General features: G+C 37.8%; 1 protein-coding gene across 1 annotated transcript; it reads right to left on the bottom strand.

Moving 5' to 3' along the window:
* Positions 1-1,319: 1,319 nt before the first annotated feature.
* Positions 1,320-21,106, bottom strand: LOC122057729 (nucleobase-ascorbate transporter 12-like). Its single transcript, XM_042619954.1, has 10 exons — positions 20,287-21,106; positions 20,074-20,171; positions 19,809-19,979; positions 18,036-18,136; positions 16,939-17,074; positions 16,703-16,753; positions 16,300-16,587; positions 7,539-7,773; positions 2,442-2,728; positions 1,320-2,074 (listed from the first exon to the last, which is right to left on the bottom strand). The coding sequence occupies exons 1-10, from the start codon at positions 20,786-20,788 to the stop codon at positions 1,853-1,855; spliced, it is 2,091 nt and encodes a 696-aa protein (XP_042475888.1). The 5' UTR covers positions 20,789-21,106; the 3' UTR covers positions 1,320-1,852.
* Between the last annotated feature and the right edge of the window lie 4,093 nt (positions 21,107-25,199).

Raw genomic sequence — 25,199 nt, 5'->3', positions numbered from 1 at the left:
ACAAGGCTCTTGCTGCTACAGGATCTAAGAGGGGCAAATGCATGCAACTTTACCCCCTACTTCATAAGACTACTTCATAAGAGAGGTTTCCAAGTTTGAACATTCCCCCCCCCCCCCAAAAAAAAAAAAAAAGAAGACATTTGCACACACACATAGGATAGTCTTGCCAACAAGATTGTAGTCCTTTTTTTTTTCATAACATTTTTTTCCAATGGTGGTAAATCGATTCATTTCATATAAAATTGCATGAAGTTATACAATGGATAACTTTCAACATTTTGAAAATCATTTTTACTCCTGTATTAAATAACTTTTGAGAATAAGACAATAGTCAGTTAAAAAAAGGTTACAACTTCTTAATTCACCACTTTTTTCTTTTTATTTAACCCCAAAGGATAGCTGAGTTGGCAAAGAACTTTTGTCTCAGGAAGCGTATGGTTTTAACTTCGACTCCTCTTACCTCTTTGGGGCCACTCACACAGGGTGTTTAATTATCTTCACTATTTTTAGTGAAAGTTGAATGGCATTCAACCTTAGTATGATCTGATCCATATGGTTATGGGGTCAGTATGGACCCATGGGACTAATTATGCCAAAGGCCTAGATACCCATCACACCACTTTTTTCCTGGAAATATAAACTACGAAGGTGATCAAGAGGGGAAGGGAACAAGGGAGGCAAGAGGGAATTATAGATGAGACAACATGGAGTCAAGAAACTGAGACCTCCTGACGGGCTAGGCTCAACCGCACTAGGCCCCAATCAGCTGTTCTAGCAGCTGTCCTCTCTTATACTTCTCCACATTGGTGACAAGTTAACCATATTTTCAACAAAACAAACTGAATCATAATTTAGTGCCACCTGATCAAATGTAAACCAGGAATCTCATGCTAGCCACGGTTCCCAGTGATCCAAACAGCTGCATGGGTACCTTTTTGGGGGGAAACTTACAAACAAATGTGTATTCATTTGGCTCACCAAACTAGTAAGCCAACACAGTGTAGTACGGAGCTTTTTAACACATTGTATGTAAATTTGCATTAGGTCTTGGGAAACTGGCTTGAGGTAGTGGCACTTCGCCAATAGGTGAAGGCATGAGAACTCTATCGTACGCAACAAGAAGCTGCAATGGTGGTGTGTGCTCTGTTCCTTCCTGCAGACTTCATCCGTGGAGCCACTGGCACGATAGTCATGGTGATGTTCAGCAATGCTCAAGTACAGGTGCTGCACAGGAACGAAGATGGAAATTCACCAAATATTTATGAAAGCAGCAGCAATCTAAAACACCAATCCTATGGGCACCCAAGAAACACAGCATCTATGAAATCTGCACTATTTAAAATCAACTTGACCATGAACAATGACTAAATTTATCAATGTATTATTACATGACCATAATTAAAGACCAACTCTTGAGAAATAACCTAGCCTCCATTGCTGTACAAAATTTTTCTCAACTCCAATATTATTCCAGGTATCCGCCTCCCAGAAGCTGGAAACCCAACAATTAACTCACAAGCATGGGGAAAAAAGAAGGAAAAAGAAAAAAGAATCCGTCTCAAGTTGCAATTCCTGGTGACTCAAGACTAAATACAGAGTATATAATTAGAATTACAACACTGACAGATATTGCCGACTCACTATTGTACAGAAGATCACTTGTAACATGATCTCAAACATGTTCCCCGATGGAATACCCATTCTGTGCCCATTTTGCTACAGTTAATTCAAGAACTGACATCTTCCCATTAATCTTTTTGTATTACAATGTGCGGCGATGTCTTCTTAGGGAATAGCCGCAGATGAATGCAAGAGAGCAACGATAAATGAGACATGTAATTAAAACCTTCTCTTAAAGACCCACCCATTTGACCCATCTGAAGACTCGTCCTACTCTGAAAGGCAAACCGTAATCTTTGGCAACTGCAGGTTCTCTCCTTGCATTCTCTGGTTCAGACCAAACATACACTCCACGTTCTTGCCGGCTTCCAGGTACAGTGTTGTCCAAGATTAGAGCAATGAGGAATGCAATGACCATGTGAAATGACAGTAAAGTGTTCAGAACATAGTTCAACTGCGAAAATAAAATAAACCAACCTTTAGTAATCTAATCACAGTACTCACTACTTTGAGGTTCCCCATATGGAAACTTATTCAGGAGCTAAATCTAACAAGATTTGAGTTTAGTCACAGCTTTCATGACAGCTCCAAAGAGTATAACAGATAAACATTAAAACCTCATATATTCTCTTGCTTTTTCTGACATGTCTGAAAAGTCCTATAATGACCAAAAAATTTAGAAGATCCCAGGTAATCCACCTTTCCGAGGAACTTAAATTTTTCATATTTTCTTTTAGGAAGTAGATGAATTCCAATGGCTAAGACTTAAGCAGTAACACAGTTTAATCCTCAACTATTGAAAGTCAAGAAGAGAAGCATACCCCGCCATATTTGCTGCGAATAGGTCCATGAGATGCCACAATGTATGCCTGGAAATAGCTTGGGACTGACGAGTTAGCATTAGGAACAACACCATATTGCTGGAAGTAGGCAGGTATTGACAAGGAGAAAAACAGAGAGAGCCCAACTATGATAATATTCCTGGAGCTTCCTGCTTCACTGTAACGTAAATTTGACAGGCCTAACGCTGCAAGCATTGCCCACATGAAGCACAACAGCGCAGCAACCATGACATCGGGAATAGAAGCAATAAAGCCACCAACTTTTCCTAAAAGCATGAAAAGGAAGTGAGTAGTGTTGTATAAAGAGAACAAAACCTAGTAAGCAGAATTACAAAGGAAAAATATGCAACTGAGAAAATATGGAGAATTTTTCCAGACCTTGGTTGTCCAGCCACTCCCTTTAAAAGAAGCTATGAAAATTTGATAAATACTCTCTTTTGTAGAAATGGTTATGTTACATGCTTAAATAGTCATATAATCTGTGAGGTCTAACCCATGACTATAACTGATTTGACTAGTTGGATAACAACTCAAAACAATCAAATCAGATATATGTACAGGTTACACGTTGCAGATGCTATCAGTTTTGTTAACCATCAATAAGAGATGAATAAGGGGAAATTTTGGACAACTAAGGACTGCTCATGCTGTAAAGGTAAAGCTGCTATGCTCGAAAATTAGGCCTCAAGCCATTAAAGATTCATAAGCACAGTGAGCATGATATTCATCTATGAGCAACTGACAAGCTTGCTCCATCAAATAAATAAAGTCAAGCAGATCAACCAACACATGACTTCTTGTTTCTATTTTGCTTTATCTTTTTAAATATATATATATATATATATATTGCTGGGGGTAGAAGAGGGGAAAGAATTAATTGATAGACAAAGTTATTGAGGGAAATAATCAGCCAAAAACAAAACCATATTTTAAATGGATTTTGGTCCAAAAAGAACAGTGGGTAGTTACACTTCAAAGAGAAGCCTTTTCATCAGTCACTGCCATCTCACACCTTCCAGAGTCCAGCGTTAAGTAAATGGAAAAGTTTCACGAGATACTCCATAATACTTTGACCACGAATCAACATGCCAGCAAAGTAGGAAGAGATGCCGAATGCATCTAAACCTTCCATAGAAAATGGAATAAAATTTCATATGGAATTGGCGGTCAAATAGAAGGAAACAGACAAAGAAGAGGGAAAACAGAAACCTTTTACTTATGTTACTGATGGATAAGTATAAAGAAAAGATAGATATCTTCACATGGCCATCTTGGATCTAGCAAAAGCAAATGATTGGGTACCAAGAGAATCATGTGGTGTATTTTGGAAAAGTACAGTGTTACAGGTTGATATATTGGCATACCCAAAGATGTGTTATAGAGATGTGCTGACTGTTAGAACTAAGAACCTGATGACCAGCCAACATAGGCCAATATAGGCCCAGATTTGTTGGTCTTCATGGGCCATCCCTAGGCCCAAGCCTAAGGCCAATATTTAGACCATGCATGTGAGGAATTTATAGAAGTTAGTTGTCATTAATGGAGTTAATTTATATTAATGTTAGGTCAATGTTTGGTGGATGTGTTAGTATGCAAGCCATAGAGCTCTCAACCAAGAATTTGAAAATGAATGAGCTTCGGTTTTGTGCAGTAACGCCCCGGCCCCATTAACATTGCACAATATTGTTCTCTTTGGCCCGTGGGCCTCAAGGCTTTAAAACGTGTTATGCTAGGTTAAGGAGGCCGGAGGTTATTAACTAGCTCAGTAATCTCTCCCTAAACGATGTGGGACTAACCCTCACCGATCTCCCAAACCCCCTAATACTTGCCGTATTCTTGGGTGTTTACATCTGCCATTGTGCTGTCCAATGCAATGAGAGGTGAGATACATTTATGGTTAGTGAGAAACTTACCAAGGCTATAGGTGAGAGACCTTGATCCTAGTTTCTAATTCCAGTTACTTTCCTTACGTCCTAATCTGACCGTTGGATCACAGCCATATTTTAAGGGGGCATTCACCAATACTAGGGCATTGTTCAACCTTAGTCCCAAGACCATCAGATTTCTGGTTGATAGTCACTGTTAGTTGCATATCTGATTTTATTATTTACCCTACAGTCCTCCTGGTTGGTTAACTACTTGCACTTGTAAGTCAGAATCACTAGGGGATAGACACACTACTACACTAGTCACCAATTATAGTGGACCTACGCCAAGGGTCAGCATTGAATCCTTAACTCTTTACATCTGTGATGGATGAGACAACTAGACTCTAGATATAAACAGGACGAGATCCCAGTGTATTGTGTTTTTTATTGACACGGTTTTGCTTAACAAAATTAAATGCCAAGTCAGAATTATGAAGGTTGCTTTAAAACCAAAAGGTTTTAAGATCAATTGGATTAAAACAGAATATATGGCTTCCGATTATGATAGGAGAGATTTTAAGATCAATTGGATTAAAGCAGAACATATGGCTTCCAATTATAGATAGGAGTGGATGTAGTGTTTAAGACTGTTGACCCATGGACCATTCTGTGGGGGTTTCAATGGTAAATAGTGGGGCAGAGTTTCAAAAGGATGTCACAAACTATTAGTCAAATAAAGTGGAGTTCCCCCACCCCTCTTGTTTTTTTGAAAGAACTATATTTTGGAAAAATGAAGAGAGGATTTTCTAGTGTATTCTGCCCTCAGCACATTCCACAAAAGCTGAAGAGTATCTCCATAAAACTTTTGTAATACCAACAATGTTTTATGGAACTGGATGTTAGAAAACAGAGAAATGATATCTAGAATAAATAAGCATATCAAAGAACAGAAAGTTAGGCAAGAATATCACCAAAAGCATTCAAAGAAGCTTAAAGAAGCACCAATTGGTGAAAAGATGAGAGTAAGTTGAGAAGGCCCAATCATGTCAGACAGAAACCAACGAATGCTTTCACTGAGGAAAAATTGGGGGAAAATGTCCTGGGTTGAACCAGTGACTCTGCCTGCTTTTGAGTTGACAGCAGATGTTGCCTTAAATAGAGAAGAAGCACAAAACATTATTCATGTAGCTTAAAATTAAATAGATATGAATGACAATACAAGATTAACATAGATGAGTGTATTATCAATGAAGTTGGGAAAGGCTTGGTGAGTTGAGTACTTACTTGACATATTTAGTATGTCTGAGAAATATACATATATATGTATATATATATATATATATATAAATATATATGGGAAAAAGAACTCTGTCCAGGGGCAGAGTGCCTGCGCCCAGGCAAAAGGTGAGATGAAATGACTGCCCCACGGCCCCCACCCCCCATGAAACACTCTATTCCTGCCCCTGTTGATGCTTCTAACTGCACTCCCATTGGTCCCCACACTGGTGTTCCCTATATACATATATATAGGGAGAAGGATAGGCACACCACCCATGTGGGTGAGCTTGCGGGCAGCACCAACGGGGGCATGAGACTGGGTATCATACAAGAGGCCGGTGGGCCATTTCAAAGGTGATGTGGAAACGGGGTTTGAAAACCCTATTCAGTTCGCTTATAGGCCCACCAAGAGTTAAGCAACTCAAACCACAAGCACTAATGGCAAACAGTAAATACTTAGTAGTTTAAAACAGTGGCAGTACTGTAATTAGTGAAAGTTTAAACCACAAGAGGCTAAAACAAATAAGGGACAAATAATGTATGAATAAAAGGGGTAACTTTGGAATGAGAAGTAAATTATGGACATGAAGGAAGAGGGGTTAAAAGGGGCTTTAGTTATACCCAAAGAAGAAGGATTTCTCTCCAACCTTCGCACAAACCAGAAGCGGATATCAGAGGGCTTACGATGGAGGTAGCTCCTTCAATTCTTATCGGTTACGCCTGAAATTTCAGGTGAAGGCGGGAAAACCAGTGGTCTCTTGAATCCGACAGATAGGCACCTCAAAACAGCAAGTAAAGAGGGGTTTTGTACCCGCATCTCAGATCTGGCGGCAAACAGAGAAGCAAACACATGTCTTTGTTCGATCCTCACAAAGAGAGATATTTTGGGAGATGAAACCCTTGGGTTAAGATCTCCCAGGGTAGGTAAACCACGCCCAAGACAAAAGGCAGAACAAAGGAATGGGATGAAGAATCGAACCAGCTTTGTAACTGTTCTAATGCTGGTTGCAGGAAACAAAACAGGGAAAAAGAAAGAGTAGAAGAAGAAGGGATGAGAGAACACAAGGGCCGGCAGGCCACGCCACACCCACAAAGGGTAGAAACAGGGACTCAATATTTCTTCAATTCAAAGCTAATCTCTAGAATCATTTTGCAGAAATTTAAAGAACTACATAAAATTGGAAATCAATTAAAAGATGGAAACTACTCTAAAATAGAACCTAACTCCAAAGGAAATTGCCTACATATCTACCCAAGTAAACCAACCTTCTGAGACAATGAAAATCAAATAAACTAAACGGGAGAGGCATAGGTATGCCACCGGTATACAGTAAGCTAGCGAACAACACCAATGGGGGTGCCGAATGAGGTATCATATAGGAGGTGTAGAGGGTCATTTCAAAAGGGGGAAGAGAGAGAGAGAGGCACAGTGGGTGCTAGCTTACGGTATACCAGCAGCATACCCAACCTTTTCCCTAAACTATATATCGATTCCCTAATTATCAACTACCAACCCCCTTTAGACCAGAAAAACCGGTTTGGTCTGATTGCGTCTCGGCTTAGGCCTCCAAAGAGGGTTGGTTCGGTCCAGCCAAGCCAAGGCATCAAAAGGGGGGGTGGGGAGAGAGGATAGACACATTAGGCGGTGTGCCCAGCCTTTTCGCAATATATATATATATATATATAAAGCGAGAGAGAGGGTTCTAAGGTAGATCCAAATGTTCCCATGCCAAATTACATTCAGAGCATTGGATTGATGTCCAGTACGACGATTGTAGGTACCAAGGGCCAAATAAAGGACTGCCAGTCCAAGAAACAGTCCACACAATCAAACTAGCTTGTGCATGTATAAAACTGAGACAAGTTTCTACATAGATGTTCTCTAGTCAGCAATTCAATTTTATAAAACAGAAATATGAATCACACTTACCCACAAGAGACAAGAGTATCAAAATGCAAGCACCTAACTCAACTGATCTTCGGCTACCCATTTTGGTCACAGCAATGGTATGCACATTTTCAGTAAGAGTTGTAGAACCAGTCCCTGTACCCCAGAGACCTGCCAAAAGACTTGTAAGGCCTTCAAGACCAATACCACGGCTCAGAACACCTGGTGTTGGAGGTCTGGATGCAACCAATAACGATGATGCATGGTATGAGCCAACCTAAGAATTACCAATGTAGAAATATCAGGGGTCAGCTATGAAGTAATCTTTAACATTGTTAAATAACTCAAACAGCAAATTACATACAGAAGAAAGTAGCAAACTACAATTAGGGTTCAGCTTATTACAAACTTTCCTCAATATGTTTGCTGTGAAATCTGGAAAAGTAAATAAAAGCTTTTATGTCGGATCATAAGGGAATAATGCATTAAATTTCCCCTCACATTTGCCAAGGGACAAGAGTTCTAAATCATCATGCATTCTCCACGAACAACCAGAATCATATGTCAAATCCTACATGTGCACAATATGCTTCTAGATAAATCAAGTACCATCCTTACAAGTTCAAGAAACTTTCAGCTGGATTTCCATCAGACACTAACAATTTCGAGAGTTCTAGTACTCATCCTATCTACGAAATGCAAATTAAACTAGGAAAAGACGTTCAATTGTGGTCAAATACAGCAAAAAAAAAAGAGAAAAAAATAAAAAAACAACAACAATACAGGCATACCGATAATTACACCTACAACATAGCAAGATATAGCATTGCTTCCAAGTGTATTCTGTGTTAGGGATATGCCCACACTCCTATAGTTGGTTTTGATGATAACAAACATATGAAGGTATGTCACAATTTTCCTTTAAGTATTGTTTTGTAGAGACTTCATATCAAAGATCGAATCTGGTGAATGAAACGAAGAAATGAAGATTGAAGTCATCAAATGAAGAGTATCAACAAGTTGGCATCAATGCTTGAAGAATATATCATACGAATTTAAGCTTCAAGATGTCAAGACATGAAGCTTAAAGACATGGAATTGCAAACAAGAAGAAAAGAAGATAAAATGCCAAAGAGTGGAAGGTTCAAGTGAAGAAGAAGACCACTAGGATAGATTGGTCATTTTTTTTAATGTAATTTGTAATTTCCACATATATATATATATATATGCACTCACCACATGCATGTGCATTGCATCATACTAGAATGACCATAGAGCATACCTTGACCAAGTATGGAAAGTCTCTAAGTGGTGAGGAACATATTAAGAAAAATGTGTTCTAGTGAAATTCTATGAAAACCACATTAACCTGACTCAAGGGTATTTTAGGGAATCTTAAAATTAGTATCAGGAGATGAAACCTCCATAGAAGTTGTAGGAAATTGAGTTGTGATTCCAACGCAACTAATCTCAGATCAATCTGAGGTCAGACCGAAAAGTTATGGTCAAAACACTGACGACTGGTCAGTATGACAGCATTCTGTCAAAACAGAGTGTCATGTTGGCGGTCGACCAGCTACCGATGGAGGTCGACCGGTGGTCCCAGAATACATCCGTTAGAGCCTAATTTCCTACCTAAAATGCTTCACTAAGCTCACCTATAAATACCTCTAATACTACTCATTAATTAACAATAAATCCCAACTTTAGAGAAGCATTATTTGAGCATTAAAAGTGAGAATTGGTCTACACCATCTCTTGAGTTCAAGTTCTTCATTTTACATTTAAGAGGAACTCAAAACCATCTACAAGTCTTCATCTACATCTTGGCATTTACATTACAAGCATAAAGAAGGCTTCAAAAGGTGCATTCATTCTATTATCATTGTATATTTCATTTGCACAACACCGGAGGTAATTCTCTTTTATTCCACTTCTCCATTTTCTATTTTACATTAAGTCTAGACAGTACTTAGGCTTGTGTAAGGACCCTCTTATCCTTAAGAGATTGTAAGGATCCTCTTACCTTAAAAGAGTGTAAGGTGCATCTCTACCTTAAAGGAGATTGTAAGGTGCATCTCTACCTGCAAAGGAGATTGTAAAGGTGCCTCTCTGCCTGTAAAGGAGATTTGTAAGGATACTCTTATCCGTGAAAAAGATTGTAAAGGTTTTCTTCCCTACCCATCGTACTGAAAGGGAGAACTAGTGGAATACCTTACAAGAGGATTCTTATAGGGAGTGGACTAGACTCAGATTGAGTCGAACCACTATAAATCTTGTGTTGTGTGATTGTACCTATTTTATTTATTCCGCATCGTTTTTAACTTGCAATCACACTTGGGACCTATACATCGAAAAGAGTTAATTTTCACTAGTATAACCTATTCACCCCCCTAGGTTATTTCAATCTGAACCAGAACCTGTCTAGTTTTTTAAGGTGGCAGCAGAAGCGATTCGATACAATATCTCATCCAAAACTTTTAGGAATGGGGATTTCAATGAGTCACATCACATAATCTAATAAGGGGGATACACAGATCACCTAGAAGTAACACAAGTGGGTGCTCATCCAAAAGAACGCAGCACTCGAATGTGATCACCAAAGCTTGCACCTTCTCCAATAGCTGAATCCCCAGTGAAGAAGAAGAAAACTCCTCTTTTTCTCTCTTCAATCTCTTAACCCCACTTTGTATAATAAGTAGTGCAATTATGTTTTGGCCAAAGCCTCTTTCCAAATAGAATAGGCTTAGTTAAGATATTACAACCTAATGGTCTAAATCACGTCACATTGTGTGATCCTAAAGGGCGGCCTTTAAGTTATACTTAACTGCACTTAAGGATGACACTACAAAAGGCGAAACCTGAAAAACCCTAGTGGTAGATATTTTCATTATACCTTCTCCCCCCAAACTACCTACATCCGCAATGGGTCTTGCAACCATGGAATAAAAATCACCGCCATGATATAAATTCATTGCATTTATTTACGATGGTATCAAGAATATAGATTGAACACAACATTTTAAACAATTTTCAAATATAATTTATTTAATAAAATAATGAAATAAATACTTTTTACAAACTCCTCACAAAACATTTACAAGGCCTTGGATTTCGAACACTCAAAGTCTGACAACTCTATTGGAAGTTCTCCCTAAATGGGTAGCGAAAACCCTATTGAGTAACACCCCCATTGCCATTTATATCGTGTACACTGAACAGCCAATGTGTACTCAAACCTGTCGGTAAGACATCAACCATTGACCCACAACAAGTGCACAAAACACAAATGCAACTTAACTGTAAGTGTCTCTCAGGTACCGGGAAAAGAAACTATAGAAATTTTGGGTTTGATGAACACATCAAAATGTCAAAATATCTAACAATATTTCAGCATCTTTTGAGGCATTTCATAATTTATGACATCATATCAAGGAGATAAAACTCTTTTAGAAATTTTGTAGTTTCTTGTTTCAGGGCCCGAAACTCACTGGAGGGTCTGCAGCTATATCTACAGAAAACCAATTTGAAGGTCTGGGAGAGAATCCCTTCAAAACCACAGTTTTCAAGGCATCCCAGGCACCTTTAGGGTGTCAAGGTAAAGCTTCACCTTACTGGATGTAGGTTAAGGTGACCAACTTAGTCCTCCTTGGTTGCTGGGCAGTCGCCTTAGCTGTTTTGTGTGTGTGTGTGTGTGTGTGTGTGTGTGTGTTTTGTTATATAATATATATTCTTTTCCCAACTTTTTTTTATTTGGCAATGTACAGGATTATAATGTCAGTGATAAATGGAATCCTTGAATTTTAAACTTGCTATACTGTTGCATTTTGTTTTAATTGCTAATTCACTACTACAATCAACTTTGATCCTTTTTGGCATATCAAATATCTCTATCTTCTTTGTTAAATTTGTATTTAACGGATGTTTTTTACTGCTAGTTCGTTGTGAACAATCGAATTATGTGACTGCTGATTTTTACTGCTGGTTTCTTTAATTGGCAGATAATTTACTTGTGATTCTTATGATGTGTTTATACTAGAAATATAGGATGGGGAAAAAGTACCAGGGCACCTAGGCACCTATGTTCAAAACCCTTTCAGAAAGCGAATAAATAAGTCCCGAGTCTCAGAACACTACAGCTGGACTCGTGATGAACTACTCAAGCATCAAGACACTTGATGCAGATTAATTACCAAAATAGGCTTGTTTTATTAGGAATAAGCCTAGGGTTGGGTTCCATACATGTTAGGCTTTTGATCCCATGTGTTTTGAGTGTAATAGACCACTTTTATGGGTCTAAAAAGGGGGCTCTAAGATTGAGTACGGGATTACTAGTTAGTTTCCATTTTCATTAGTTTCCTTTCTAGTTGGGCTTGATTTGAGTTATATTTGTTTCCTTATGAGTCAAGTTATTAATTGAGTCAAGTCCTTAGTAGTTAGTTTCCTTTTTCAACTAGTTTCTAATTTCAGTTAGTTTCTAATTTCAGTTTTTAGTAGCTATTGTATTAGGAGAATATTTGGTTTCCTTTTTGAGGAACCTTCTATTTTGTAATTCCCTCCCCCATTAACATTATAAATAAAGAAGAGGAGGCTCCTAAAGGCCTAGATGATTTTGATAAAAAATTTAATGGTTGTTGCTATTGTCTTCTACATGGAGATTTGTCTTGTGTTTGATCAAGGCTGATGGAATTGGTGTTTGATCCAATTGACTTTCAGCGGTGTGAAGCACAAGAGGTCCTCTTCCTTAACTCATCTTCTTCTTCTCTCAACTACACAAAGTGTTATTGATTTGCTCAAGTTCTTACAGGTATTAAATTCAGTTTTCCTTCTCAGTTCTGCCCAGAAAATTGCATACTTTGTTAGCAATTTTCAGAACCTGCGTAGACCTAATTCATCATTCCATTAGTCCCCTTATTATCTGCTTCTATTCTGATTTCTGACACCCTATAATCTGAGATTGATATTCTTAATCTCAGATCTGATCTCACCCTTGTTATTAATCTGTTTTGAACTATTCTGATATTTGATCTAATGTTCTCCAAGAATATCCTGCAACATTGGGACTAGGTTGACTTGTCAATCCTAGTTCTACATGTACACATCCCCATGTTTACCTCTCTAGATACAAAATACTATTTATTACTATATGTGGATATTACAAATCTTTCAGCTTTTCTCACTTCTGATTCCCAATACAATTAAGATTACACATTCAAAAGAAGCCTAATATATCAAGAAAATATTAACCTTAATTTTCCATGGTTCAAAGTTTAATGAACCAGGACAGATAAAGCAGTCATGAAGGAAGGGTGTTTAGGAAACTAAAAACTTAGGGGAATGAGATTTTACAGTTTCCAGGTTAAACACAAATTAGGGTAAGATACATAGAATTAGGACCTTATAGGATTAAGCTAAAAGAGTAATGAAATAACCCAAAGTAATATACTAAAATCTCAATAAACGATAATAAAGGATGTAGAAGTTACCTTTGGAACAAATAAGTGAAAATCAAACACTAGGTGAACTCCATAAAAAAGGGTAAAGATCAAAAGAAACAAAAACGGAGCAACAGGATTAACATCTTGATGCATGCAAGAGAAAGGAGAAGCGAGAAAATAGAAACAGATAATAAGGAAGGAAATTAAGTAGAGATAAAGAGATAATGAGTAAATAAAATAGAATAACTAATAGGAAAAGTTGGCTTGGATGAGGAAGCCCGACTCATCTTGTTTAGAGATAAATTAGGGATTTTTCAAGATGTCTGCTCATTTTCCATTACCTCATATTTATACTACTAACACATACACAGTAGTTGTAATTCCTACAACTCTTACTTCCCTACTCATACATTTTAATGCAACTACTACTAACTACTCCCCCCATTACATCCATATTGCCTGACCATATCCACGCGCTATTGACATAGAGTAAGAATAACTACTCACTCCAAGCCGATTCATCCAATATATCTCATGTCCACATGGCAGCCCATATGTTGAAGTCAAGCATGTAATATTCCCTCCCCCTCGAATTGTCCTTGTCCTCAGGGGCAATGAAACTAAGAAAGATAATTGTCCATCAGGATCCCATATCTTAAGCAGGAAAATCCCAATTAACGAAGCCGGAATGGTCATCTCAATGGTATCTCCTTAAAAAAAATGGTGAATGATTTGTATTGCTTGGGCTTCTTCTTCCTCGTTGGCTGCTTTGGGTGTACAATAACGATTTAGGGAGTCGAATACTCGAATTTATTAGATAACGCCAGCAATTTTTTCATGATTTCATCCAACAAGGCCAAACTCCTCGCTTGAATATCATGAATCTTATTGAAATTTTGCTCCATGTGTGTGGGTAATCATTGGCTCTGATACCAATTGATGTGAGCACAAGATAGAAGAAAAGAGAAAATAGAAAGCGATAAGGAAGGAAATTAAGAAGAGATAATTACGAGATAATAAGTAAATAAAATAGGATAACTAATAGGAAAAGTTGGCTTTATAGACAAAGCCATGTGTCTTGGCTTGGATGGGAAGCCTCCTTATCTCCTTTAGCAATAAATTAGGGGATTTGCCAAGATGTCCTCTCCTTTTCCATTACTTCATATTTATATTGCTTACACATACACCGTAGTTGTAATTCCTCCAACTCTTACTCCCCCCACTCGTCCATTTTAACATAAATATTACTAACTACTCCCCCCATTACATCCATACCCCTTTAATATATCCACATACTGTTGACATACTATAAGAATAACTACTCCCTCTAATAAGCCGATTCAGCCAATATATCCCACATCCACATGGCGGACCAAGTGTGGAAGTTAAGCATGTACCACATCATGTCAATAACTCTTTCTGTAAATATCTGATTGACAACAATTGAAGAACCGATTTCTCAAATCAGGAAAGAAATCAAGAAAAAATATCTAAAATAATGAAGACTATTTCATCTCAAGATCTCAGGGATGAAAACAAAGAATCAAATATTTTATATCTTATTATTAAAAAATAAAAAATAAAAAAACTGGAAAGCATCCAAAGTAGTCACCTGCTACAAGGTTAAGGTCTAAGGGCTAAAATTCAGATTCTTTTCAGAAAATTCAGCAAGTTGCAATGGTGCGGACTTTGAAATCGGGGCTGTATAATCAGTCCAAGTGATGCTGATCAATCACATAAATGGACTTATTTTGGTGGAAATAATTGGGTTGAGTACTATACATGTTGGGTTTGGTCCAATGGTTTAGTACTCGCCTAACTTTAAAGGCCCGTTTGATAATGTTTCTGCTGTTTCTTGAAAGTAATATACATGTTGGGTTTGGTCCAATGGTTTAGTACTTGCCTAACTTTAAGGGCCCGTTTGATAACGTTTCTGCCGTTTCTGTTTCAAAAAACGGCAGAAACATAAATTAAACAGAAACGGAAGAAACACAAATTTCCGTTTCTAGAAACGGAAACGGAATTGAAGGTGTTTGATAAGTCATGTTTCTGGAAATCGACAATAACCAGCGAAAGAATGGCTACGAGTCGTTTCCAAAAACGGTGAATGGGTCGTTTTTTGAACCATAAATAGGTAGAAATTTCAATTTCTATTTCTGAAAACAAGTGAAACAAAACAGTTTTATCAAACGCTTTTTATTCCGTTTCTTGAACGCGTTTCTTGAAACGTTATCAAACGGGCCCTAAGTCTCATGCTTATCCTATTCAATGGAAATAGAATGTCGACAGTGACCTGAGGCTATAGTCATGCACACTCAGACACGTGCCTGCACCCTAGCTAGTTGCCTGACTGAATGCACAAAGGATGCAGTTAGGAAGCAAATGAAATGATGAACCATCATCAGTTCAGGAATAAAAAACACCAATTTTTTTTTTTTTAATAGAAAATCTGGACAATCCTAGGTGATGGCCTGGCTGGTAGCCAGGGCAATTACTGATGAATCATGCATTCAGGCAAAGTAATACCCAAATGTCCTGTATGTCCTAAAATTCATTACTTTTGATGGGGGAGGCGTATCTACGCTTGAAAACTTTTTCATTCATGTGAAGGCATCTTGCAATTCATCTATTTGAAATTAGATAACAAGAATCACTTCAGATTGAAGACACAAACCTCCCAATAACTGTTAAACACCTAAGGAGCCTTGGCCACTGAAACAAGCATAGCAAATTAATACCCAAAAGTCCCATATACCTTAGTGTCCGTTACATGTTTGATGGGTGACTGAGGGTCTCTAGGCTAAAAATATCGAAGACTGATCTGCAGGAATATTGAAACTGATCTTGATCTTCATCTTGATGGTTTCATCTCAGATTGGTATTTACATAACAAGAGAAATAAAAGGGCATAGACAAAAAGGAAAACTAAAGAAGAAACAAAGAAAATAAATCCCCTTTTCTCAACCAACTAGAATAATTTCTTTGTATTCCTTATTTCCTTTCTACATAAAAAATGACCAAACATCCAGGGCATAATGCATTACATTAGCAGCTGCTAGACTCTTATTATCAAAATCCATTTAACGGCAACTAAACAGGATAAATGAAAGTACAAGGGTTGTAATCCTACATATCATCATCAAAATCCAAAGGCAGTATAACTGAATAGGCAGGGCCTGTGCCTAAATTATATGCCCTAACTGTCTCCTAGTGGCCTATGCATAATACACTTAGAATCCTAGGCAACACACACAATGTTATGCTTAGGCTGGTGCAACACCTAGGACATGCCTTGAAACACTGTAAAATACAACGATATCCAATAAATTTCTTAAGACCACGCAAAGAAGAGGTAGGAAACTCACTGAATCAACTGATGCAATTATGGACACCACACACATTACAATAGCCATTTTCCAGTCAAAGACAGGTGTACCCCACTGTAATGGATATGGAAATCTAAACCAAGGGGAATCTTTCAATGCATGAGAAGTATCTACTCGACAGTGCTTCATCCTTGAAACATGTTTTCTGCAGCCTTCAGACACAATATTTGAGACGGGAACATTTATGTCACAACCCTTGTAATTATATGCACCAGCTTCAGAAAGAAGGAAAGCTGCAGCCCATGTGATTGCAAGACCCAAGGGAACCTGAAGGACATATCAAAAAAATATTAATAAAGTTTATGGGAAAAATCTCTAATAAAATTATTAAAATGTGCTGAAAAATAGAATAATCACTGAACAGAAAAAATTATAGACTTACTGCATAAATTAGAAATATACGATGACCAAAGACAGATATTTTACGAAGATACTGCAGCAAAATTGCAGGGAGGCATACATTAGACATTTGGGAATCATATAGTGCAATCATAAAAGTTAGCAAAAAACCAGAGTTAGCCACCATTATCATGTTAACATGATAGCATAATAACATGCGAGTAACTCCCAAGATTTAATGTAAGCACAACTAGAATCTGGAGGCTAATATCTGCTTACAAGAGAAAAAATGATGACTAGCAATATCTGCACTGAACCAATCTCAATGCAGGTACCCACTTGAGGGAAACCGTAGCTATAGAAGGAGAGTCCAACAGCAGCAATTGTAGGGGCTACAACCACTGGATTGATCAGCCTGACAAGAAAAGGATTGCATAAAGATGAGAAATTGGAAATGCTAACAGGAGTATTTAAATTCAGCAAGTCAATGCAGAAGAAATACAGGTTTTACAGGACAAAACCTGTGATTTGGAAAGCTAAGTGATTTCATTAATATCAACACCTACTGCCTCATCTTAGAAAGTCCCATCATAAGCTCTTACAAACAATATGCACTAAGGTTTATGATACATATATAGTAAGTTGATTATTTCAGATACATGATACTTATAAAGTAACTCAATCACATTCTATTTCTCTAATTTCTTCATCAATCTTCATTGCAAAAGACTCAGAGAAACAAAATAGCTGAAAGGACAAAGGAATCAACAGATAATCCTAAAGTCCAAAGGTAGCTTGAAGACACATTCATAAGGCTTAAACCCACTATGAGACTCAACTCTGTGCCAATTTAAACAGGAAGGCCTCATGCGATACCCTAACATATTTTACTCTCCTTTTTTTTTTTTTTTTTTTTTTTCCCCTTTTGAGGGACTGAGGGGGGGGTTGGGGGGGTGGGGTGTGGGAGACTCTGATCGTTATCTTTGCTGGATTCCCTTCACTTCCACCCTCCTTGTTTCGCAAAATATAGCTAAAGAAACTTCATAAACAATTAAACATCCATTCCTTTAATATTGTCAACATCTACTCTGTCCACAATAGCAAAATGAAATATCTAGAAGGTGATGAAAAGACCCAGCATTATCATTATGAATAAATTGAATACATTTAATAACTGCAAACACTTTTATTTGTTTCTCACAAAGAAAAGATTCCAGCAAGAGATGCAAAGGATACTTCTATATCCATGTATTACATCTATGTACTTCTCACAAACTGATAAATAACTTTTGTTGCTTTCAACAACCCACATGGATACACAAAGAAACCGATAAAACGTAAAAAATAGACAAACAAGAAGATTTTAAGAAGCAAACCTCAGAAAAAGTGACATGAGTCCACTATACCCCAATACTGCTTGAAATGCAGAAGATATGATAATAGCACCTTGCAACTCCTTCATGATATGCCTAAAATTCTGTAACAGTAAATGATTTATGATGAGGCTTAATTGAAGTCACCATGAATAAATAAGCTATTAATGAAAGAGTAATGAGTTTTATAAGACAAATAAATGCATTTCAGAAGCTCTCAGTGGTCAACCTATTTCTGCATGGTGACAGAATCTTCAGCTAGATGGCATTCATTGCTTTTATAATTTCATCACCACTAATAGTCATGCATATCATAACTAGTGATAAACAAAAAATGTATCAATCTAGTAACTTTGACAAATTTATGGGATATTTCACACACAAACATGAAATTTCCTATCTTTTTTTGGCCAGGGAGTGTTTTCTGGTTCGAACTAGAACCCAAACCTTGGTTGTGCGTGGGATTCTAAAGAAGACAATGGCATAGACAGAGACTTCCAGCTCCCCCTGTTCACAGCTTTGAAACTGAAGGCTTGATAGGTAGAAGCTCTCCAGTTTTGTGTTCTGGCATGCCTCAACGAGCAATTATTGAATCCAACATCTTCCGATACTGGAATTAAATTGTATATCTAAATTTGGCTATAATCACAGAATTCCAAAACAACAAGCCTATCCAAATGGGGCCCAAGTGGCTTCTAGCTATTTTCCGTTGAAATGAATGAATACTTAATATGCAGCAAAAACTAGTAGATTATAGATAGCAATAAAAATTGCTGATTGATGCGTCTCAGAATAGAATGCTTGGAGAAAAGGAGTATAAACTACTAGTGCTTGAAGAAAAAAGTGGTTGAGAGAGAGAGAGAGAGAGCATGAGTTTTTCAAACTTGGGTTTGGTGCAACATTCAGCCTCCTGAAAGTAGAATTAATAACTGAAAGATCATCAGTCTGTAGGAAGATTGTCAAAATTATATAGACTATTACAACTTTTTGGAGATCCTGGAAATCGTGAAGAGGAGTTGAGGAAATAGCAACTTCAGGATCCCTCCACAAATATATGAGAAAAAATCTGATGGTAATGCTCAATCAGCCGTCCACTTCATGGAATACCCATGCCAATCAAGATTATGAGAACATTACCAATAAGGTAAACTTAAACATCCAGTCTGGACATTAAAATAGAAAAAAATATATATATAATTATGTATCTTTTCTCACTTTACAATTAATAAATTGATAAATTGCGTCAAGTTTTTAACTTGTAAGATAAGGGAGAGTGTTCTCTCAGCAATTGGTATAGGAAGCACACCAACGAGAAGTGATGAAACAGTTTCACACATATGGGGCAGAGAGGTCATTTCATGTGAGGAGAGAGAGAGAGAGAGAGAGAGAGAGGGGATGCTAGTGTACTCTCAGCAATCGGCTCAAGAATATTTCTTCCCTTAAACAATCTGATCAAGCTATTTCTCAACCATAAAAAGTGACTTCCAAGAGAGTACAGAATGGATTGTTTCAAGGTATAGGCTTGAAGATCCTTTGTACAATACACGTCATTCATCTCCTCAATGGCATGTAAATCTTAAACAGTATAGAGAACCAATGTAGCAAATCATTGCACAAAATGACTTCAATAGATTCTTTTGATGCAAGACTAAGAGCATTGGGATTAAATAAAAGTCACCAGAACTGACCACGGTTTCCCAGAATCTTCATATCAAAACTTGAAAATCAGTATATTAGTACATAAATAGAAACATGATGATGGGAGAGGAAACCTACATTGGCATTCAGTCCTTGGAACTGAGGTGAGTTAATTATTGCGAGCGCTGGAGCCAGATAAACAAAAGATGGACCCTGTATCAATGGCAATCTTGACCCAAAGAACGTATGCAACAGTGTCGTCACCCCTGAAACGAAGAGTACAGTGGACACTACAATTGAAGTATCCTCCTGACCCTCACTAACTTCCATTAGACCAGATGATCTACAATTTAGCGTGCACAAACAAAAGACATCCTAAAAAAAAAAAATATAGAAAACTCACATGACTGCCGCCCATTGCTGGAACTATGACCAGTGGAATGAGAATCAAGGAACCCAACATGGAAACATAATGCTGAAGTCCGTACAGACCAATAGGAACTGAAGCATTTACAGGAAAATCCGTCACAGATTGAAACCATAAGAAAAATTGAAAAAGCACATTCTTTTTCCAATTTTTGTTGTGAACCAAAATAAAATATTTTATAAAACTCACCGAGGCCAGGGGTGTCTCTAAGCTCGTACTTCATATGAGAGTGGCGTGCCACAAACCCTTCATCGTCGATGGACTGAGGCAAAACATCCACGACCTCCTCAGTTCGTCTCGGTCTTGGAGGCTGCAGGGGAGGGTCAGACCGAGCCTGGCCGTTAGTACTAGGTGGTGCTGCTGCTGCTACGGTCCTCGCAGTCCCCTCCGACTCCCTCCTCTTCTTAATCGTTTGATCTCTATCAGCCGATACTGGCATTTTCTCATTCTCAAGGTCACCATTCGTAGCAGGAGGTGGCCGAGCTCTGCCGGATTCGAGATCTACTCGTTGCTCGGCCTCTTTAGGTTTGGGAACTGCAACAATCTGACCAGAATCACTCGCATTCGTCTCACCAGAAAGCCTTGCTCTGAATCCAGTCCTCTTGGCCCACGTCGTCGGCATTGCAGTGGACTCAGATGCCGGTGGCCATGGTCCGGGCTTCGGGCGTCTTGTTGAGTCGTTGTTCGCCATTTTCTCCGACTAGCTAAAACTGCATCACTGGATAACAACAAATACAGAAAATGTCTATAGATCTGATCTCTACTTGGTAGTATCTAGGGCTCTGATGATGCTCCTGAAGTAGAATACTTAGTTTGCTCGCTTAGGGTTTGGAGAGAAGGATAGTAGTGGTGTTCTGCGCAAGCTGCGAGCTTTCAGTAATCAAACATTGAGAAGGAGAGAGAAACGTGTGCACATTGGAAATACTTTAGAACGGAAACGCCAAAAAGGGAGACAACTAAGACGGTGGTGTGTGGAGTGAGACTGGTGTGAGAGACAGTTAGAGTGAGAGAGAGTGTGTTGAGAGAGAGTGTGTTGAGAGAGAGAGAGAGCGCGGCTGACGCTCCCTTGTTTCTTCTTCTCTACTCGCCCGAATTATTCGGACGATATACTCATTCAGTATATACTTGGACTATGGACCGCTCTCACACTCGCTTTACGTGTAAGATTTAAAATTCGGGATCGGTCTCAACCGATACGAGATTGGTATCGGTCAGGGTCGGATCATTTTTTTAACCTAAATATCATATGTGAGTCCTTAAAATATTATTAATTAAATTCGGTCAGGATCGGACTAAATTAGATGGACTTTTATTCCGATTTTTTTATGAGAGGATAAAGAAAACTACCCCCTTGTGTGTCTCTCTATACTCAAATATAGGTAGCTATAAAAAGACTTTGTTGCCCCTCACTAATGCATTGAAAATACTTCTATGCACTCTCCCATTGATGGATTTGAATCATTTCTAGTTGGTGGGAAAGTCCTCCCAAATAGCACCTGGGAGGATCTGGGCACGCACCCCAACACATGGATACACCTCAAAATCCTCCGAGGTAGGGGTGTCAATGGATTGATTTGGCTTAATTTTCATCCAAGTTGAATCGGTTTTGGTGTGGGAATGGTGAAACATAAATCAAACCAATAAGAAAATTTTGATTTCGATGTGGTTTGGTTTCGATTTCTTGTATCGGTTTGTAATCGAGTTGGTTTCTATTTTTTTATCAGTTTGAGTTTGATTTTTCATACAAAATTTGCAATTTTTTTATTTTTTTAGTGAATTTTGGATTGTTTATGGTTTCTTACGGTTTGATTCAATTTCAATTTGGTTTTTGAATCGGTTTTTGTTTGGTTTTGGGTCCAATCGGTTTCCTATGCGATTCGATTTGTTAAGAGGGTTACAATATGTCGAACCAAAACATGCTCAATAAAGCCTTCGATTTGGTTTAGTCTAGGTTCACGGTCTGGGGTAGTTTTACCACTTCAGTTTAGGTATTGACACCCCTACTTCCAAGCTTCAGAAGAACATTGGGCATCCCGTGGCTAGTGAGGATCTGGTTCCCTCATTGATTTGTGTGTTGATGCAATGACCACAGAGGAGGGTAGCATTCCCTTGCTAGTGTTGGGCCATTTTACCTATATACCTTACCTACTGATGATCAATATCCGATCGATCAAGGATTGGGGATAGATCTCGGCCGATATCAATCCAATCCGATCCAATTTTTTAAGATATGCTTATCTGCCAATTGTAAATCTAGCTGTATTAATTTAATAAGTGATTTCTCTAATTAAATACTAGATTGATCAGCTCAACCAACATCTATAATCCGCTGCTCCGAAGCATAATGGCAACTTTGGGGGAATCCTAGAATGAAAGGCGGCTAAACCATCCAACATGCACGTGCTGCGTTTACTCCAATACGAAACCCTCAGATTTGGTTAAGCAAAAAAAGAAACCCACAGATTTCTTGAAACGTGGATGGTGGGTTGGATCTATGTATATTCCAATCCAAGGGTAACCATTCTTTCATTGGAAAGAGAAAGTTTCACATACAAAATTGGACTCAATCATAGTTTTCGAACCGAGACTTGTCTGACCTGGTCAAATCGGCATTATTATTATTATTATTATTATTATTATTTTATACATCTTGTCATGTACTTGCTAATTCCAGTATTGTATTTCCACTAGAATTCCCCATGTTATTTGCAAATAGAAGAGGGGAAAAGAAAGTGATATTAATTTTAAAAAGTAAAATAAACTTTGTATTCATAACTAACCTACTTAAAATTTTGGCCATGTTTATTAATTGGATTGTTAGAACAAAGGATTTAGTTATTGCTATTGGTGGACAAAGTACAGGAGCAATGGAGTTCTGTGAGCATTGTGTGTTTAGGAAACAGAAAAGAGTTAGTTTCAGTACTGCTATTCACAGGACCAAGGGAACTTTGGACTACATTCATTCAGACCTATGGGGGCCCTCTAGGGTTGCTTCAAAGGGGGCTGGTGCAAGATACTTGCTTACTTTCATTGACGATTTCTCTAGGAAGGTTTGGGTCTATTTCTTGAAGCACATGTCACGTGTTCCATACTCTAGTGCAGTTGGCTCCGTTATGTATGCTATGGTTTGCACTCGTCCTGACATTTCACAAGCTGTCAGTGTGGTGAGCAGATATTTGTCATGTACAGGTAAAACTCATTGGGAAGCAGTGAAGTGGTTTGTTAGATCAAACGCCAAGAAACACGAATAAAGAAAGACAATAGATCCGTACGACACAGAGATTTAACGAGGTTCACACACCAGGGTGGTGTGCTACGTCCTCGGGCGAAGAAGAAAATGATTCACTATGCAGAAGAAGGATTACACCCTAGCAGCGGCGAGGAAGAACTCGCCCTGAAACCCTAGCTTCGTGAAAACCCTAGAATACAATGACTCTCAACAAGCAACAGTACATTATATATATACTCCAAATAGCGGTTCGACCCAAGCCCAAGCCCTCTGCTCTTGAAAACGGGTCAAGAATTCGAGACAAACTTAACAGTATTGATAATGGTATTGGTCAAAATCGATTTGGATTGGATCAAATAAGTGTGGATTGGTCACTTTTACCCTTATTTTTTATTAAAATAAAAATAACGATTTACCCCATAAACGATATTAGTAATCGATCAAAATATCGGTCAAGTATTGATATTGATCTTGATCTTGACTGATACCATTATGATACAGCCAATCCGATACCAATACTTAAAACCATGGTTGCAACCATTTGTTATCTTTGGATAAATAACAAAACAATGAAAAGATCAATACTTAATGAACAGTGGGACATAAAAGGATTTTCTTGTTTATTATTTCTTTTTTCTTTCTCTACCGCTTGTAATGGTCTAGGCATATTGCATTTGCTCTTTGGATTATTTGGAGATCAAGTTGAGCTTTGCCTGGTAGGTTTTTGTTGCAGTTTTTTTGCTCATATCCAACATCTTAACGAACCCTTTTAATTTTCTCCACCACAAAAGATGATGGCGCTCACGCCAAAATATGTCTCTCCTTATTACAAATCTCTCTTGACCAACATGCAAAGTTAAAACAAACCATCTAGTTGTAGTTAGCCCCAATAGCTGTTATTATAGGAATACTTGAGCTGCAACAATTATCACCCATGTTGAAAACCTATAATTTCCAAGCATAATTGATCGAAGAATCATTCGTATTAATACTATGACATTGATTCCACAAATAACATGAGCACCAAACCTTACCTTACTATATAACATGGTTTTGTTTACCAATAAGAAACATAACACCAACACTAAGAGATGGCCCATGTTCCCAATCTATATAATGGTTTCAATGCCTATTAGTTGAAACTTAGAAATTGTGTAGATAAGGGAGCAGATAAGACTCACAAAACGAGAGAAAATAACTGTGAATAATACTTTGTCAACCGATATAGATCCAGGTATAAATCAATTGAATATTTTATTTATATTTTCATATTCAATGATTCAACATATTAAGATCCTGTGTATTTATTTTAACAATTGGTATTAGAGGTGGTTCATGCTTGATTCGTTGAACATATTAAAGTTGTTGAGATTCGGATTCTCTTATTTTTTGTGATATTCTATCCATTGATGTTGAATGTTTTATGTCGATCTATTTTTTCGGATTCTTGGATCTAAATCTCACCATGAGAGAAAGATAATTTAACAATTTAATCAAAAAAAATGTGCAATGGGGCACGTTCCCTGTTAAGCTATGCTTTTCCTTTTGGGTTTTCCATGGTGGAACCTGAAAAATCGTTTTTGATTAAACGAACAAAGTTTTATTATTATTATTATTACTATTATCCGACTGCCTCAATTGAGATACGCTCGGCCAATAGCCGTGGTACGTGCATGGGAGGCCGCTTTTGACGGTCAGTTTTTCTCTCCCAGTGAACTTGTAAAACCAGAATCATTATTTTTTTTGTCAATTAAATCCAGTAGGATTTTGGTTTTGATTTTGGAAAGCACTATAATTTTTTATTTATTTACCTTATTTTTCAAAAGTAATCGTTACCTTTTTTAATTAGATTTTTTAAGGGCTTTTTTTTTTT

This window comes from Macadamia integrifolia, chromosome 12 (genome assembly GCF_013358625.1).
Source record: "Macadamia integrifolia cultivar HAES 741 chromosome 12, SCU_Mint_v3, whole genome shotgun sequence".
NCBI classification, from domain to species: Eukaryota; Viridiplantae; Streptophyta; class Magnoliopsida; order Proteales; family Proteaceae; genus Macadamia; species Macadamia integrifolia.
This window is presented reverse-complemented; position numbering and strand designations above follow the sequence as displayed.

Excerpts from the sequence above, each read along its gene's own strand:
- LOC122057729 (XM_042619954.1), bottom strand. The coding sequence starts at position 20,788 with ATGGCGAACAACGACTCAACAAGACGCCCGAAGCCCGGACCATGGCCA. Across the intron at positions 2,729-7,538 it reads GATACTCTTGTCTCTTGTGG|GAAAAGTTGGTGGCTTTATT; the intron begins GTAAGTGTGATT and ends TCATGCTTTTAG. Across the intron at positions 2,075-2,441 it reads TTCGCAGCAAATATGGCGGG|TTGAACTATGTTCTGAACAC; the intron begins GTATGCTTCTCT and ends TTATTTTCGCAG.